The sequence below is a fragment of the Neltuma alba genome, unplaced genomic scaffold, assembly GCF_004799145.2.
Source record: "Neltuma alba isolate B1F8T4 unplaced genomic scaffold, ASM479914v2 tig00011972_pilon, whole genome shotgun sequence".
Taxonomy (NCBI): Eukaryota; Viridiplantae; Streptophyta; class Magnoliopsida; order Fabales; family Fabaceae; genus Neltuma; species Neltuma alba.
In genome coordinates, this window is record NW_021636547.1 from 1 (window position 1) to 16,598 (window position 16,598).

Consider the following 16,598-nt stretch of genomic DNA (forward strand, 5'->3'; position numbering starts at 1 on the left):
TCTTGAAAAAATGGATAATATGAGAGATAAAGAAAACTGAGATCTTATATTTAGAATCAAATTAAAAATCAAACTAGTTCTTATATTAAACAGTAGGCAGAATTAATTTGATCATTATATTGAATAACAATGCTTGTATCCAGGAGATACATTTAGAACATGAAGTAGGACCGCATTACAAGACGAACAAGTACACATGTTCAAGGATGGCAATCTGAACAGATGAAAAAAACTTGGAAGGCTGTAAATTATCACAAGATCAGAACCGGGGGGAAAAAAAAACACTAATCATAGGACTACACAGGGTCTGGTCTTCTTTCTCCTTTCCTTGTCTTAGGTGGCTGGAGCACAACCTTGATTGCAGCATCAAACACGGCCTTCACATTCTGAATATTAGGGCAAATACACGCTATCAAGCTCCAGCAAAATTCTTAGTTTACTACCAAGTTTCTAGTTCAAGTTGATGCCAGCTTTCTTAAGATCAGTCATCTTAATCTTTGTTATCATTTTGTCACACATTGAATCCTTATTTATTACTAATAATCATGCTAATGAACTGTAAAAACTCATGATAAGAAAGAGAGTTCTGTAGAAATTTAGAGATATGAGTGAATGGAAAAAAGAAGAAAAAATGAACCTGCTGAGTTTTTGCGCTGCACTCTATGTATGAAGCAGCACCGATGGCCTTCTTCAGTTCTTCTCCCTGTTGAAAGATTACACAAGATTTATTTGTGAAATTAAGAGAAACTTTATTCATACTCCTAGAAGAAAAACTGTGTTAGCCTTAAAAAATTTGGAGGAACTTGCCTGGGCAGTAGTTATAGGCTTAGCACCAGGATGATCGATCAAGTATTGCCTGTCTTCCCGCAAATCTGCAGTAATTACCACCATGTATAGTTGCATTACTACTTCAGATCACAAATTTGCAGCTTTAAACTGATACAAGTTTCAGTAAATTATAATTTTAGCTGAAAATACCGAGCTTGGTTCCCACAAGTATAACTGGCACATTTGGGGCATAAGTCTCAGTTCAGGAATCCACTGCAAAACAAAACCCAGTGTCAGATTCTGTTTTCTGGAAAAATGCTGTGTTTGGTGCATTTGAGGAGAACCTTTTTGGCGATGTTCTCATAGCTGGCTCTGCTGATGAGAGAGAAGGCAAGCAAAAACACATCTGCTCCTCTGTAGCTCAAAGGCCTAAGCCTGTTATAATCCTCTGCCCTGAACCAATCAAGCAAATTTAGATCATGAAAGTGTGCTAAATCCCACGATTACCCACCTTACTTAAATTATGCTAACTTACCGGCAGTGTCCCATAATCCCAGGTTAACTGTGCTGCCATCAACCACCACATTTGCACTGAAGTTGTCAAAAACTGTTGGTACGTAGTCCTTTCCAAGGAGAAAATGTCCTTTTTATCAGACAAAACATTCAACTAAATTGACAAACAATCTCAAACAATGGAGTGTCATACCGTAGGGAAAGTGTTGCTGGTGTAGGAAATGAGCATGCAGGTCTTTCCGACAGCTCCATCCCCAACAGTGACACACTTGATAAACCTTGCTGTGTTCATTTCTAGAATCCTCTGTTTTCTGCACCTTACTTTACTGTTTTGCTGCTCCCATGACCAGAAGAAAATATCACTTTCACTTGAAAGTTTTGAAGTAGAACTACGAAAAGGAGAGGGGAGGGGGGATATTTAGAAAGAAAGAAAGAGAGAGGGGTTAGTTTGAATTTGAATAGGAATGGAGGGGGAGGATGGGTAGCATTTAATAAGATGAGCCCCAAAGCACCAACTTTAGTTTGTGTCTTTAATCTTTACCATTATTGCCTTTGGCTTTCTGTTTCTTTAAGGGGAAGGCCGTTGCTTTTATATGAGGAAAGAAGGCGTTTGGTGCTGCATAGTGTCAGTTGGTTAAGTATTGTACAAGGCACAGACTGAATTATGAGTATTTAGAATATAAATATTGCTTGCCCAACAAAGAACTGGTGGCACAAAAGAGAACCATAGAATCTGAACAAAATTGAAGAAGCATTATTTACAACAAGGAGGAACCAAGGAAAAAAAGAGTTTGATGGTTTAAAAGGGAGGTTCACTAAGCATCATATCAATTTGAATTAACCAGTGTCATAATTAAGATGACAGAAACTGTGAATATAACGGAAAAACCATTCGTTCCCAGTCACTAAATTGATCTGGGCTTTAGTGGATTCATCTAACTTTATTGGGTGGTTGGTGTTATTAAGATCCATCATGTGTTTATCACCAAAGCAAAGCTTTTCCCATAAAATAACCATTTACATATACTTTAATACATCGTAATATATTATGCAGTACCAACTGCAACTGTGAAGATTATCTTTCTTCGTTTTTCTTTTTTTAATCTGCTAAACGGAGATCTGAATTTCAGGCCATCATTCATACGGAACAGGAAAACTGAAAGAGAACTTCCAATCTCACCCAGTTAATTTGTGTGTCGATAGCATACACAAATTTCTATTTTAAACTTTATTAGTACGCCTAGATTAATAATGTCACTCACCTTCTCTCTTCCTCCTCAATTTTCCTTTTCACTTTACACTTTCTTCGAGCTCTTGAAATTTGTGTTCAGGATCTTCTTTTGCTCTCTAAGTGCTTGGCAGGCTCACATAAAAAGCTGGCTTTAACAGGTTGAGTGAGCTATTCATCATGTGTGTGAAGAATTAACTTGAATTACCAGACAATGGCTCCAAAAACGATGGCTTTAAATACAATGATTAGTTTATATGGAATCCTATCTTTCGAGGTCCTTGATTTCTTCGAAGTTATCTCAGGACACCAACTTAGTCAATTTGCTCTTTAATCGAGAGTTGTGAATTATACGACTAAAATTTTAGGCTGATCCCTCTAATGCAATTTTTCTTTTCTTTTTTTGGGGTCAGAAATCCCTCTAATGCAATCTAGTTATTAGTGTAAGGAGTTTATAGAACTTCTTTATCGTAATTTTTTTTTATAGATTGAAAATTTTGGGGGCCAAATTTATAGATTTTAAATGAAGAATGCAAAAATAATAAATAAGATATAATTTTAATTTTTAATTTTATTGTTTTAAATTGAAAGGATCAACATTTTATGTAAAAGTCTAAATATATCCAAATAAATTTTGAAATTTTTTACTGTCATATGATGAGGTGTTTTTTCCCTTCTGAAAGGAGAGACACTGATTAATTTAATTTCACTATTTTATTTAAAAACGTAATATTTCACTTATCAAAAAGTTATAGTATTATGATATTTAGTTATTCACTAAAAAGATAAATTAACAATTTCATCGCATGCCTTTTTTTGGGCCAAAAGTTTCATCTCATGTCAATAAATTATGTATTGCAATTTTTAAACAACAATTTCAGAGTAATTTTATAAACTGTTTCCTATCAAAGCGAGTGCATGGAAATTGAAAAATGATAGCAAATCTCATGCATTTGTACGACTTACACAAAGCAAAGTTAACGCTTTTAGTTTCATATCTATATTGATGATTTATAGTTTATTATTTATAACAGTTACTGCTATTTTTCTATACATTTTACAATTAGAGAAAATTTAGATACTTAAATTTATATATTAATTACACTGAAAATAAACATTTAAAATTATAAATTTAAATACCTAAGTTATTTGTAAAATTCTAAACTCAGCATTATTACGATTAGTTTTTTGTCTTAAGGAAAAAAATCATATGTCACCAAAAAAAAAATCATAACTGATAAATAATTCGTACTTTTCACTGTTCAGGAAGACGTTCGCTTCGGTTTAGGTTGAAGATGAAGACCAAGTCAACACAACAACAACAACGAACGCAGCTAAATATACATTGCCTCGCCTGGGAGATATGAGTGCAGACACCTCCGATATCCAGATGGGAACAACTAGCTTCGTCCATTTCATCTGCCCCTGTTTCCTCCTAGCTTCTGCAGCTTATTGCTTCTCATCCCCTCCTCTCGTTGGAGTTCATCCCCTAGGTATCTCTGGATATCCTTTGTCTTTATGTGGATTCTACCCTCCTTGCCTGAAACAAATAAAGTTTGAACCTTTTCAGTAGCGGGTGGGCACATTTAGCTATTATTGTAAATCTTGTGTCAAAGCTTTTAATTCGGTTATGTGGTTGCAGACGAAAAATATTATAGGTCGGAAGTGATCAAATGCAAGGACGGAACCAAATCTTTCCCCAGAGATCGTCTCAATGACAATTTTTGCGACTGCACTGATGGCACTGATGAGCCTGGTACCAGTCATAGTCCCTGAAAGAATAGCTTAAATGTGGAAGTTTGGGATATGGGTTATGCATATTGGGTATCAAATTAAATATTATGGTACTATCGAAGTGGATAAAAGGAATATGAACTTAGCCTTTTCAGGTCATCAGGGGATTATGGAAGATTCTATTCATGTTTCCTAGCAGCCTTTGAAAATGATGGCTTTTACTTTTATGGTCGTGTTAATCCTAATTAGCTGTTCTTTGTCTGATTTCATATTTCAGAGATCATGAATCTATGCTTTCATTACTTCTATGTCCAAAGTAATACCTCATGAGTTCATGTGTTTTCTCTATTTTTGTCTACCGTTGATGCTTCAAAATGTGCTTGGTTCTTCCTTCTGATTTTTTCCCGGTGAAGCTAAATTTTGACAAGAACGACTCCAGCAGGACTGCTATAGTGCTCCTGTTTAACTTAATTTTCTGATAATTATTAATACTTTCTATTATTATGTAATATTTAGGCACTGTCTGTTGCTGGTAGCTGGCGCGATTGTAGTTTTCTCACTATTTCATGTATAAACAGAGATAATATAAAACACGTTAAGCAAAAACCAGGCCTTTATATATTTATAAATTTATTAAATTTGCCTACCATTTATTACTTGATTGTTGATAGCACAATGTTGTTTGCAATTACAGGAACATCTGCTTGTCCAACTGGAAAATTTTATTGTCGAAACTTAGGAAGCAGGCCGCAGTTTATATTCTCTTCTCGTGTTAATGATAATTTTTGTGGTAAGCAAAGAAAGATCTCATTTATTAAATTTTATATTTTCTTCTCTTCTTCCCTCTTTCTTTTTTCCCGATTTACTTTTCCAGAGTTGCTACTTAAGGCCTATATTTTGTAGATCATTTTTTTTTGTGATAGTTTTGTAAATCATTTTGTTCCCACCTAGAAGCATTGTGTTCTTGAGAATGATGGGTAGTAAATGTCTTCCTTTTATATTTTATATGCTTTGCACAGCAGTTTATTTCTTCTGTCTCTATTTCCTCACTCTGAAGTATCAATAAAGCTAAGTCATTAAGGGGATTTGACAAAAGATTTCTTGACAATTGTTGTTTTTATTCTTACTTTGAGTCTTAACCCAATTTAAACACATTGCCTAGGTGAGACTAAATTAGTATACTAATTTAAGTATAAAACTAGAAATGGTGTTTCACACAATCTGGTCTATCATGCTACTTGTTCAATATGCTCTCATAATATCTAAATTGAAAACATATTAAATTGGAAAGGATTTTTCTTTTGCCTTCAAGTTCAAGTTCCAATTTTTTTCCAGTACTGCTGCAGATTGTTGTGATGGGAGTGATGAGTATGACGGCAGCATCCATTGTCCAAATACATGCGTCATGGGTGGAAATGTAGAATACAGGTCTGATCTAGTCTCTAGTGGGGCAAAAAAGACAGACGATGGAATGAAGTTGGAGGAATCAGTTTTATAACCTTACTGGTAACTTTTTGTCCAAGAGAATTTCTACATACTTTTAACCTGTAAGTAAATATATCTTGAAAATTTTTTATTTCAGCCCTGAAGGTTGCTATTGTCCTTCAACTGGTTCTGGTTATTTTTGCTGTCGTTCTCTTCTGTTTCCGTTGCCGTAACAGATATAGAAGGACGCGTTACCATTGAACAGAGGCTGTTCTTGTTGTTTGCCCATTTTTACCCCAGGTAATATTCTAAAACACTTTTGCTCCATTTTCCTTTTTTCCCCGTGATCTTAAATCTTGTTCCATATATTTCCATATGAGCTGATGCCAGAAATCATTTCATAAGTTGAGGACCTCCATGATACTAAATTTTCAAGGCAAGCAGCATGGGAAACATAAAGAAAGAAAGAAGCTCATCAACAACTTTATCAGTATTAGAATTTAGATCTTTGGGAAACGTGTATAAAAACCTGATCTGATGCAGGGTTTTTACTTCTGAGATATGAAATGAATAACCTCGCCAATAATGCTATTCAGCTTGTTTAAATATCCCGATATCATTCAGGTCCTAGAGTTGAATTGATGAATATACATGGATAATTTTGTTTTACCACCATGATATTGCACTTCTCTTTGATCATGACGACCGTATCTCCAATTACTGTCATTTTTGTGTTTTTTTTTTTTTACTATAAATTTTTATCTGCAATATGGATGGCATATGAGATAAATTAGTTATTGAATTGGCATATGCTGTATTATTGTTTTACCATTTTGATGGGACCGCTGGGCTATGGGGAAAGATCCAACAAGGGAAGGGGAAGTTGGGTCGTAAGAAAACTCAAGGCCCACCTCATCAAGCAGAGGGGAAACAAGGAGCAGGCATAACGAATTGTTCTGTGGAATGTTCTTATGAACGGACAATCAAATGACGCGCTAGTATGTATAATCTGGATTTATTTATGCATATATCACTGTGTGTCCCGTATAATATCCAGATACAGCTCACAATATGTAATAACAGAAGCAGAGAATTAAGAGAAGAAGATGTCAGGGAGAAACAGAATTTCCAGAGGAGAGAAGAGGCTAGAAAGGAAATCAGAGATTAGTCACATATTCCACACCCTCCCCTCTCCCTCTAACGACTTATATTCCTCACTCCTGCCTAAGTTTCCACGTGAGCCTTTTCTCACGGTTACTGCGGCGTGGTCCCTCGTCCGCATGCATCTCGTCTGGCTCCTGGGTTGGGGCTGTTTCCTCTGTCATCTCTTGGCCCATAGTAACGGGTTGTCTTCCTTGGCCCATAATCACTCCCCGGTGCGAAAGAGACCTTGTCCCCAAGGTCAAAAGCTGGATAAAGCTGCTGAAACTCAGTAACAGTCTCCCATGTTGGTGATGAAAGACTATCCCACTGAATTAAAACCTGTGGTACCACACGATCTCCTTGGTGAATGAAACGGGACTTCAGAGCAGCGACTGGTTGAACAATCGGGCCCTCTGGCTCAGACAGCAAAGGTAAGGGAACGTAAGTTCCATCCGGGGACCCGTTGTACGGTTTTAACATGGAGACATGAAAAACCGGATGGATCCTAGCGGTGTCCGGTAAGTGCAAGCGGTACGCAACTGCGCCAATCTTGTGAGTGACGGGGAATGGACCAAAGTAACGCATGCTTAGTTTCTGGTGCTTCCGTAAAGCGACGGAGTTTTGCCGATATGGTTGTAGTTTGACCAGCACCAAATCACCGACCTGAAAATGGCAATCAGTACGTTTGCGGTCAGCAAACCGTTTCATTCGCAATCGAGTCTTTTCCAGATTCATCTTCAACTGCTGTAAGATCGCGTCCCGACGCTGCACGCGGCTACAAACATCAGGGTCCATGTCAGAGGAGAACGAGGCAGGGATGATCGATGGGGGCTCCCGTCCATATAGAGCTTTAAAAGGAGTCATCCCGATCGCTGTGTGGTACGACGTGTTGTACCAGAATTCTGCCCAGGGAAGATAATCGAGCCAAAGGCGAGGAGAGTCAAAAACGAAGCACCTTAAGTACATCTCCAAACATTTATTTAAAGCCTCTGACTGGCCATCAGACTGAGGGTGGTATGCAGAGCTCATATGCAACTTTGTGCCGTGTAACTGGGTCAAGTGCCGCCAGAAAGCACTCAAAAAAACTTTATCTCGGTCGGACACAATAGTTTGAGGAAACCCATGTAACTTAACGACCGAATGAAGAAACGCTTCAGCCACATGCTGACTCGTGTAAGAATCCCGAAGTGGCATAAAATGGGCATATTTAGACAATCGATCAATTACTACAAAAATCACAGAGTATCCACGAACAACTGGCAAAGCAGTAATAAAGTCCATTGCAATGTCATCCCAAACCTGTGCGGGAATTGGCAATGGTGTCAAGAGGCCCGCAGGATGTGTTTGAAGACTTTTTGCTCGCTGGCAAATGGCACACTGTTTAATAAAGTCTTGAATATCATTACGCATGCGTGGCCAAAAGAAATAAGCAGCCATACGATGGTAAGTACGCAGGGTACCAGCATGGCCTCCCAGGGGTGAAGCATGGAATTCCAGTAGTAACCGGTTGATAATGTGTCGAGCAGAACTAGGAATAACCAATCGGTGTTGTTTGTATACCAGCCCATCACGGATTGTAAACCCCGAGGAAGCCGTAGGTTCTTGGACACATTTGGCGATCAACTCGTGGATCGCAGCATCCGTGCGTAAAGCAGCCATAATGTCTCCCATAAAAGAAGAGGAAACCCGGAGCATGGACATACAATCTATTCGGGATAAAGAGTCCGCAGCCCTATTCGTTTTGCCGGGTTTGTATTCAATGGTATAATCATACCCCAATAACTTTGGTAAGAAAGATTCCTGTTCAGGAGTTTGCAGAACCTGATCGCTGAGGTGTTTGAGACTCTGCTGGTCGGTGCGAATCACAAAGCGGTGACCAAACAAGTAGTGCCGAAATTTAGCGACAGCCTGGGTAATAGCATGTAATTCACGGACGTATGCAGACTGAGTCTGAAGCCGGTGAGACAATTGCTTGGAAAAGAAAGCAATAGGGTGATTGTTTTGACTCAGGACAGCCCCAATTCCTTTACCAGATGCATCAGTCTCCAAAACAAATGGTTGGGAAAAATCGGGTAGGACGAGCGTTGGGGCGGTAGTCAGAGCAGACTTTAAATTGTCAAAAGCCAGCTGGGTCTCATCTGTCCATACAAAGGAATCCTTCTGTAACAATTTAGTCAGTGGGCTAGCCAAGTCAGCGTAATGGCGAATAAAACGCCGATAGTACCCTGAAAGGCCCAAAAACCCCTTCAACTGAGTCACTGTGCGAGGTGTGGGCCAGTGTTGAATCGCAGCCACCTTTGTGTCATCCATATCAACTCCCTTGTTCGAAATGACATGCCCCAAATAATCCACAGAAGTACGGCCAAAAGAGCATTTAGAGAGTTTTGCAAAAAAACAATGAGTAGTCATCAGTTTCAGTACCTCTTCCACATGATCGAGGTGTTGTTGCCAGTTGTTACTATAAATAAGAATATCATCAAAGAAAATTAACACAAACTTACGTAGAAAGGGCCGGAAAACAGAGTTCATAAGGGCCTGAAACGTAGCTGGTGCATTAGTTAGACCGAACGGCATGACAAGCCACTCATAGAGCCCATGATGTGTTCGGAACGCTGTTTTCTCGCGATCAGCCGCATGCATCAAAACTTGGTGGTAACCGGAACGCAAGTCCAGCTTAGAATAATAAGAGGAACCCCCTAATTCATCCAATAATTCGTCAACCGTAGGCATAGGAAAGGAGTCCTTCACAGTGACAGCATTAAGAGCTCTGTAATCGACACAAAACCTCCATGTCCCATCCTTCTTCTTTACCAATATAACCGGGGCAGAGAACGGGCTGTTACTAGGTTGAATGAGACCCTCATGCAACAATTCCTCAACCATCTTTTCAATTTCAGTTTTCTGACTGAAAGGGTAACGATAGGGACGTACCTTGACAGGGCTAACCCCGTCTTGTAATGGAATACGATGCTCATGGTCACGTGGTGGTGGCAAGCCAGTCGGCTTCACAAAGACGCTTTTATAAGCACGCAACAGAGTCTGCATATCCGCAGGAATATCATCCGGTAAGTCTAAAGCTGTATCATCCTGAATGGTTAAATGCATCATGAACAACTCGGAAACGGCATCCATATGGACCAATCGTTGGAGCTGATGAAACTCGGCGCGAGCAACAGTGGTGGGTGGTGTCCCTTGTAATGTAACAAACGCGCCATTGTTAAAGAACTTAATCTTCGAATTTCCGATGGTGTAGTCGGCGACATGTGGCCCCAAAGTCGCAAGCCAGGACGCCCCAATGACAACATCCGAGCCCGCTATCGGTAGGACGTAAGCAGGGAGTTCAATAATGTGACCCTGAATTTGGATGGGTAGCGCACGGATCATACCTTCACCCTTCATGGCATGACCATCGCCAATCATGACTCTGACGTTGCCGACAGCCTCAACAGGAAGCTTCAAATGTTTCACAATCCTTGGGTGCACAAAGCTATCGGAACTACCCCCATCCAGCAGAACCTGAACCGTGGAGCCGTGAATGGACCCCTGGAAACGAATGGTAGCCTTCCCTGCTGACCTTGAAATGCGTGGAGGGACAAATGATGCACGCTGGCGATATCTTCTGTCACGCTTTCGGAAGGCTGGGCAGATTGCTCAGAGGTCGGGTTGTTCTCCTCTTCACACTCCATGAGCATGTACTGCTTGTTAGGGCAACGATGGGTGGGGGAAAACTTCTCATCACACGTGTAACAGAGCCCTTTTTCTCGTCGAATGAGCATTTCTGCCGGGGACATTTTCTTAATTGTGGGCGACGGTTTCATCGCAGGTGTCGGTAGTAGAGGTGGGAGAGAGTTCTTTGCAAGCGGCGCTGTGGTTGGGGGATTGAGGGGTCTCGAATACCCCCCGGACCGAGATGAACCCGGAAGGGAAAACTTAGTTGGACCCACTGTGGGCCCAATTTGCACATCAAACAGTTTGGCTAATTCAACGGCTCGCATCAAGCTATATGGTTTCTGGCCCACCACATAACGACGGGCGTCCGGTTTCAACCCACCTGTGAAGCAGTCCAACAAGGCGTCTGCCGAGACTCCCTCTGTTCGATTAGCCAACACTAAGAATTCCCGACAGTAATCATCGGCGGCCCCGGTCTGCATTAATTTAAATAAGCGCACTCGAGGTTGATCATACGGCGAAGGACCATATTCGTCTTCTATCGCTCTGACCAGTGAAGCCCAGTTACTAATCATCCGTGTTTTTTGTTGCATCTGGAACCATGGAATGACCTCCCCTTCAAAATTCACCGAGGCGATAAGAATGCGTTGAATATCAGGAGTATGGTAATATGAAAAGTACTGTTCAGCTCGAAAAATCCAGGTAGTGGGATCGGTGCCACTGAATTTTGGAAAGTCCAGTTTGAGCGGTTTGGAAGTGCCGGAATACGAACTCCAATGGGAGCCACTCCCACCCTGGGGTCCCTCGTCACACCTCTCCGACCCCCTGTGTGGTGTCTGCAGCTGCCGGCCCAGGTTTGTAATGGCCGTCTCCAACTTATCGAAACGAGGAAGTGTAGTATTCGTTAGAATGTCGATCGTTGATTCCAGCCGATCAAAACGAGCATTAGAGGAATTCTCCATGTTATCTATGCGATCCTTGGAAGATTTTTCCATCAGGTTGATATACTCAGCTAAGGATTTCACCTCAGCTTGAACATCTTTGAATCTCGTCGCCTCTGCCATACTCAACGAAAGCACCAAATGGAATGTTCTTATGAACGGACAATCAAATGACGCGCTAGTATGTATAATCTGGATTTATTTATGCATATATCACTGTGTGTCCCGTATAATATCCAGATACAGCTCACAATATGTAATAACAGAAGCAGAGAATTAAGAGAAGAAGATGTCAGGGAGAAACAGAATTTCCAGAGGAGAGAAGAGGCTAGAAAGGAAATCAGAGATTAGTCACATATTCCACACCCTCCCCTCTCCCTCTAACGACTTATATTCCTCACTCCTGCCTAAGTTTCCACGTGAGCCTTTTCTCACGGTTACTGCGGCGTGGTCCCTCGTCCGCATGCATCTCGTCTGGCTCCTGGGTTGGGGCTGTTTCCTCTGTCATCTCTTGGCCCATAGTAACGGGTTGTCTTCCTTGGCCCATAACATTCTGACGGTGTCAGAGTAGTGAGACTGCGTTATATGGGTGTAAGAGGGGCATGTAGGGGGTGTGCTGTTATCTTTTGGTGAGAAGAGGACCTGCTCTCTTGAAAACCATGCTTGGTGTGAGGTTTATGTTTTCTGTTTGCTGTTTTTTTTTGCCTGAGTTTTCTCTTGTAAAGCTATTGGTGTGTGTAATCCTCAAGTTTTCCCTGTCCAATAGAGGATTTCACATTTCATTTTCCATTTTTTTCTTCTCTGAAGCCATTATGTATGACATGATGGAACAAAGAAGTGATGTTTGATTGATATACAGCTTCATTTTCTACTCTTTTTCTCTAATCACATTCTTGTTCAATCTATGTATGCCATATTTATCCTTGCAAGTTGCATCCTTTTACCTCTTGATAAATAAAATTGCCTTTGACAAATCTTCTGCAGGTTCTTTTTGTTTTGCCAGAAGCCGCTTCAGTACTACGTTGGTCTGCCAAGATTGGTGATCAAAGCAACAAAGCAGTAAAGAGATATTCTCCTTCATTTTTGTCCTTTTTGGAAACGATGCCCTTCGGTTTGCTGAGTGCTTTCATTGCAAAGGCCTGATCAAGTTGTTACAGCTGAATTAGAAGCAAAACTATGGAAAAAACGTCTGACTTCATTTCATCTGAGTCCTGCCGAGCTGCCTGTCCTTATTCTTTTTCTTCTTGATTTCCTTCTAACATAGAAGTGCGAATTTCTTAACAAGTCTAGCGATCTTCTGTACCTTTCAGTCCTCATTATATGGGATAATTAGCCTATTCCTGTACCTTTCTTACACACTCTGAAGCTCCCGTGCGACCATACCTTCCATCCTGGTCTTGCTATTCTTTAACGACTCTCAAGTTGTGGTTTCCTTCCATCTCCTTAAAAGCAAACCCATATTTTCTCCTCTTATCTGCGTGGTTGGACTGTTAATGTCAGTCATTTGATTTCTAACATTTTACCAGAGATGCAATCAATTTGATGTCTTCCAGAGTGTGGAACATGTAATTATCTAATGTGATCTCTAAGTGCTGTCCATCAGTTTGCGGAAGCTGCTGTGTCATTGTTGGAAGTGATTTGGGCAGATAGGGAGATGTGGCAGGCAACTTAGAGATAATTGTATTTTTAAAGAAAGAGGTTGCCCCTGTTGGATTTGAGAGTTATGATGCGGTGCTTGGAGGATGGTGAGTATGTTTTGGGTGGAAAGGTTGTGATGGGACGATACTGAGAGTTTAAACCATATACCCAAGTCAGGCAAAAGATAGGGTTTGGCCAGTCATTACTTGTAAACCATAGCTTGTGCCGTGTAACATTATTTGTAGACAGTCATTCCATGTCAACAATCATATCAATACCTTTTGGTGGCAAACAAATCAAATCAACGGTTGTATTTCAACCTTCTTATTTGGGTAACTGGAAAATCAAAAAAGTTTTTATGTATTGTGCAAGCACAACATCATGACTAGCTATCTCTGTAGAATGATTAGTGTTTGACTTCTACATGTTCAGCGAACTTTTTGGTTGATATGATTTCATTGCGTCCATCATAACTTCATAGTCTGCTTGATAAATTTAGCCTAATTATTTCAATAGAACGATTGCGTTATTTCACTTTGCCTTTCATCAGGCACCTTATTACTTGACAGGGTAGCTTGGTAACATGGCAATGCCACAAACACCCCTTTTATCCCTAGCATCTCGCTTCATCCTAACATAACCGGATTCGCCCCATTCTTCACCCCAAGAATTCTTCACAAGCCAGTACTTCTGACCATTATCTTCGCCATACCCAACTATTGTTACTCCATGATTGAGGTCATTTCCGCAGATGCCAGTGAAAATGCCTTCAGAATAAAGTTGGAAGTAATAGCCAGCTGCATCAATTGCTACAGAGACAGGCTGATTAGCAGCTGCAGCTTTCAGTTTCTCCTCGTTGTTGGCAGGAACATTTTCATGGCCGCTTAAATTCGCAGTATGATATGCAGCTTTGGCTTTATCACAGTTGCCATCTGTCCCTTTATAAGGATAGTCTTTCTCAGTGGCGAGACCACCATTCTTCTCAATGAAAGTAAATGCTCTGTCCATGTAGCCACCTTGGCAGCCTCGGTTCCCATCATTAACATCACAGTCTACAAGTTCTTGCTCAGACAGAGACACCAACTTCCCTGTCTTTATCTCATTGATGCCTTCTACAGCCGCCACTGCAGAGAATGCCCAGCAACTTCCTGCATTAAAAGGTTCATGCCATGATTTACTTCTCAGATTGCTCTGAAATTCTAAACATACTTCAAAATAAATGAGCGAAATCTTAGCAATCGAAATCAGCATCTGATATATATCAGCAGACTGCAGGTATAGAAGGATCTATCTTTGCTTCTTTTTCCTAGGATCTCAGTTACTTAGGTCATGCTTCTCCGCCGGTTTCTTATACTAATATTTGGGGATGCATGGGAATAGTTTGCTTGTTATTGGGTGCTTCTAAACCATGAACTTGTTTTTGCGAGAAACATTACCACACTGGCCTTGATCTTTGATGGGAGTGACTGCACCTTCCTTCCTCCAATCTATGCTTCCTGGCAAAGCTCCATGTTCATCATACCGGAATCGGGTCTGTAAATGCCGTGCTGGTTGGAAACCAAGATATTTACTTCTAAACTCGTCATTTGTCATGTCAGCAAATTTGTTGTCTGTGAGCTTGTAGGAGTAATTTTGGGCGTTGACACACTCTATAAACTCAAGATTGGCTTGGTAAATGCGAAAACGGACTTCAAATTCTTCCTTATCCTCGTATTGCCGGCCATGCTGCTTCAGCCAACCTTCATACCTCTTCCTGATCGCTTCTGTCCCAGTCGAGTTACTCTTGGAAATGTCAGGACATACCCCTCTTGCTGTTGTTGTCCATAGGTTGCAGCACAATGTAAGAAGACTGAAGATAAAAATGAAGGATATTATGGTTGTCTTCATGGCTGGCTAATAATGCAGATACAGAATGAGAGTTAACTTACATGCATGAATATTTAATATATGCAGTAGCAGTATGCTGCAAGGTTTGCATTCTTTACACGTGTGGAATAAAAGTCGCCAAGTTTGCGGCATAACATCGTGATGTCCTCATTTCTTTCGCACTGGAGAATTTTAACAATTCAAGACTACTACGTTTCATCATCTTCTCTGCGTGGCCAGAACCAGAAAGACGATTTGGTTGTCAACTTGCTTATGGCTTTCTAACCCAAAGATAAAGACAAGCAGCAAATGGGGCACGTTCGAATGTTTGCTAGGTATCTCCTTCTACTATTTTTTTAATGTCGGGCAATTACACCAACTGCAGCTCACATCTGATTGAAGCCAAAATTAAGACATATAATGTGGACAACATAAGGGCGTTAGACTTCGTTAGTTAAATACAAATATCAGAATGAATCAGTGTTATTTCTCCCCAAAACGAAACTGATTACCAGAAACGTGACATGTAAGCACGACCAACTCATCCGAACAATGTGGTTGAGTGATTATCAAAAACTCATGAACAGCACAGATATATACAGTATTGTATTATCAATTATCCCAGAAGTCCAACTCTAAAAGTTGCCTCTGAGGTTGTCAACTTTCATGCAAAAGTCGTGGTAATGGTGGTGACAAAATCAAATTTTCAATTTGGCATTTGATAGCAGAAGGGAACGATGAAGATTACGTGGGCGTGTGAATCTGGTTTAATTCCTATTGACATGGAAAATGTCGAAGGCATATGCATAATATAACTACCAACTGCCAAGTGCCTTGGTTTTCAAGCAAGATCTCTAATACTAGCATGCGTTTCTTCGCTCGAGAACTGGCTTGTTCATTGCGACCAGTCACAGGACCATGGCCCTCTAACCTCGCAATTTTTTCTTAGAATTATATAAATATTTCACGTTTCTAGTCCTCTTAAAATCTATGCAAATTTTGCACTATATATACTTTTCAATCTCAAATCTCTCATAATTAAAGCTTAGCTCTGCCTCTGAGGCCACTGCCTCATATGACTATCATCAAACTTCTATACTACGTAAGTTAAATACGTAATCCTCTCTTACCAAAACAGATTAATACATTTATGGCTGTAGAAATGACTTCGCGTGCATATGCCGTTGCTAATGCTGGTTATTGACTATGAGTCAATTTTAACAAAATTTAAAAGGGTTCAAATTTAAAATTTAGCAGTTTTTTATTATATCAGAAAGTGGGTCTCTAGTCTCAGATCTGGCAAAAAGTAACCAAACCCCTCCCCCCCCGGGAAAAAAAATACGCCTAGATACTTGGAAAAAATTTGTGAAGGAGTATCTAATACTTGAAATTTTTTTGTTCTTATGTGTTTTAAAAGTTTATTTTCATAGTAAAAATACCTTGACCATTATTCGTTGTTAAGTTTGATCATCAAATTATATAGTTTGACTAGTGTTTTTAATAATTAAGATAATGGTTCACGACAGATATGTTATGAAATAAAACTTTCAGAAGATATAAGAACTAAAAAAACTTTCAAGTACATGATGCTTTTTCATGTATACTTTTAGAGTATTTAAGTACCTTATCTTAGGAAAACAAAATAACTATAATTTTTGGTTTCTAAAAACTAG

The 16,598-nt window shown here is 40.0% G+C and overlaps 2 protein-coding genes and 2 pseudogenes across 2 annotated transcripts; 1 reads left to right on the top strand and 3 right to left on the bottom strand.

The window, feature by feature from the left end:
* Nucleotides 1-185: 185 nt before the first annotated feature.
* Nucleotides 186-1,612, bottom strand: LOC114720294 (rac-like GTP-binding protein RAC2; annotated as a pseudogene).
* A 2,228-nt stretch (nucleotides 1,613-3,840) lies between these two features.
* Nucleotides 3,841-13,515, top strand: LOC114720293 (glucosidase 2 subunit beta-like; annotated as a pseudogene).
* Nucleotides 13,516-13,617: 102 nt separating this feature from the next.
* On the bottom strand, nucleotides 13,618-14,310 carry LOC114720270 (vignain-like). Its single transcript, XM_028905913.1, has one exon. It carries the CDS (start codon nucleotides 14,308-14,310, stop codon nucleotides 13,618-13,620), a length of 693 nt encoding a protein of 230 aa, XP_028761746.1.
* Nucleotides 14,311-14,433: 123 nt separating this feature from the next.
* LOC114720271 (senescence-specific cysteine protease SAG39-like) lies at nucleotides 14,434-14,946 on the bottom strand. The gene has a single exon (XM_028905915.1). It carries the CDS (start codon nucleotides 14,944-14,946, stop codon nucleotides 14,461-14,463), a length of 486 nt encoding a protein of 161 aa, XP_028761748.1. The 3' UTR covers nucleotides 14,434-14,460.
* Between the last annotated feature and the right edge of the window lie 1,652 nt (nucleotides 14,947-16,598).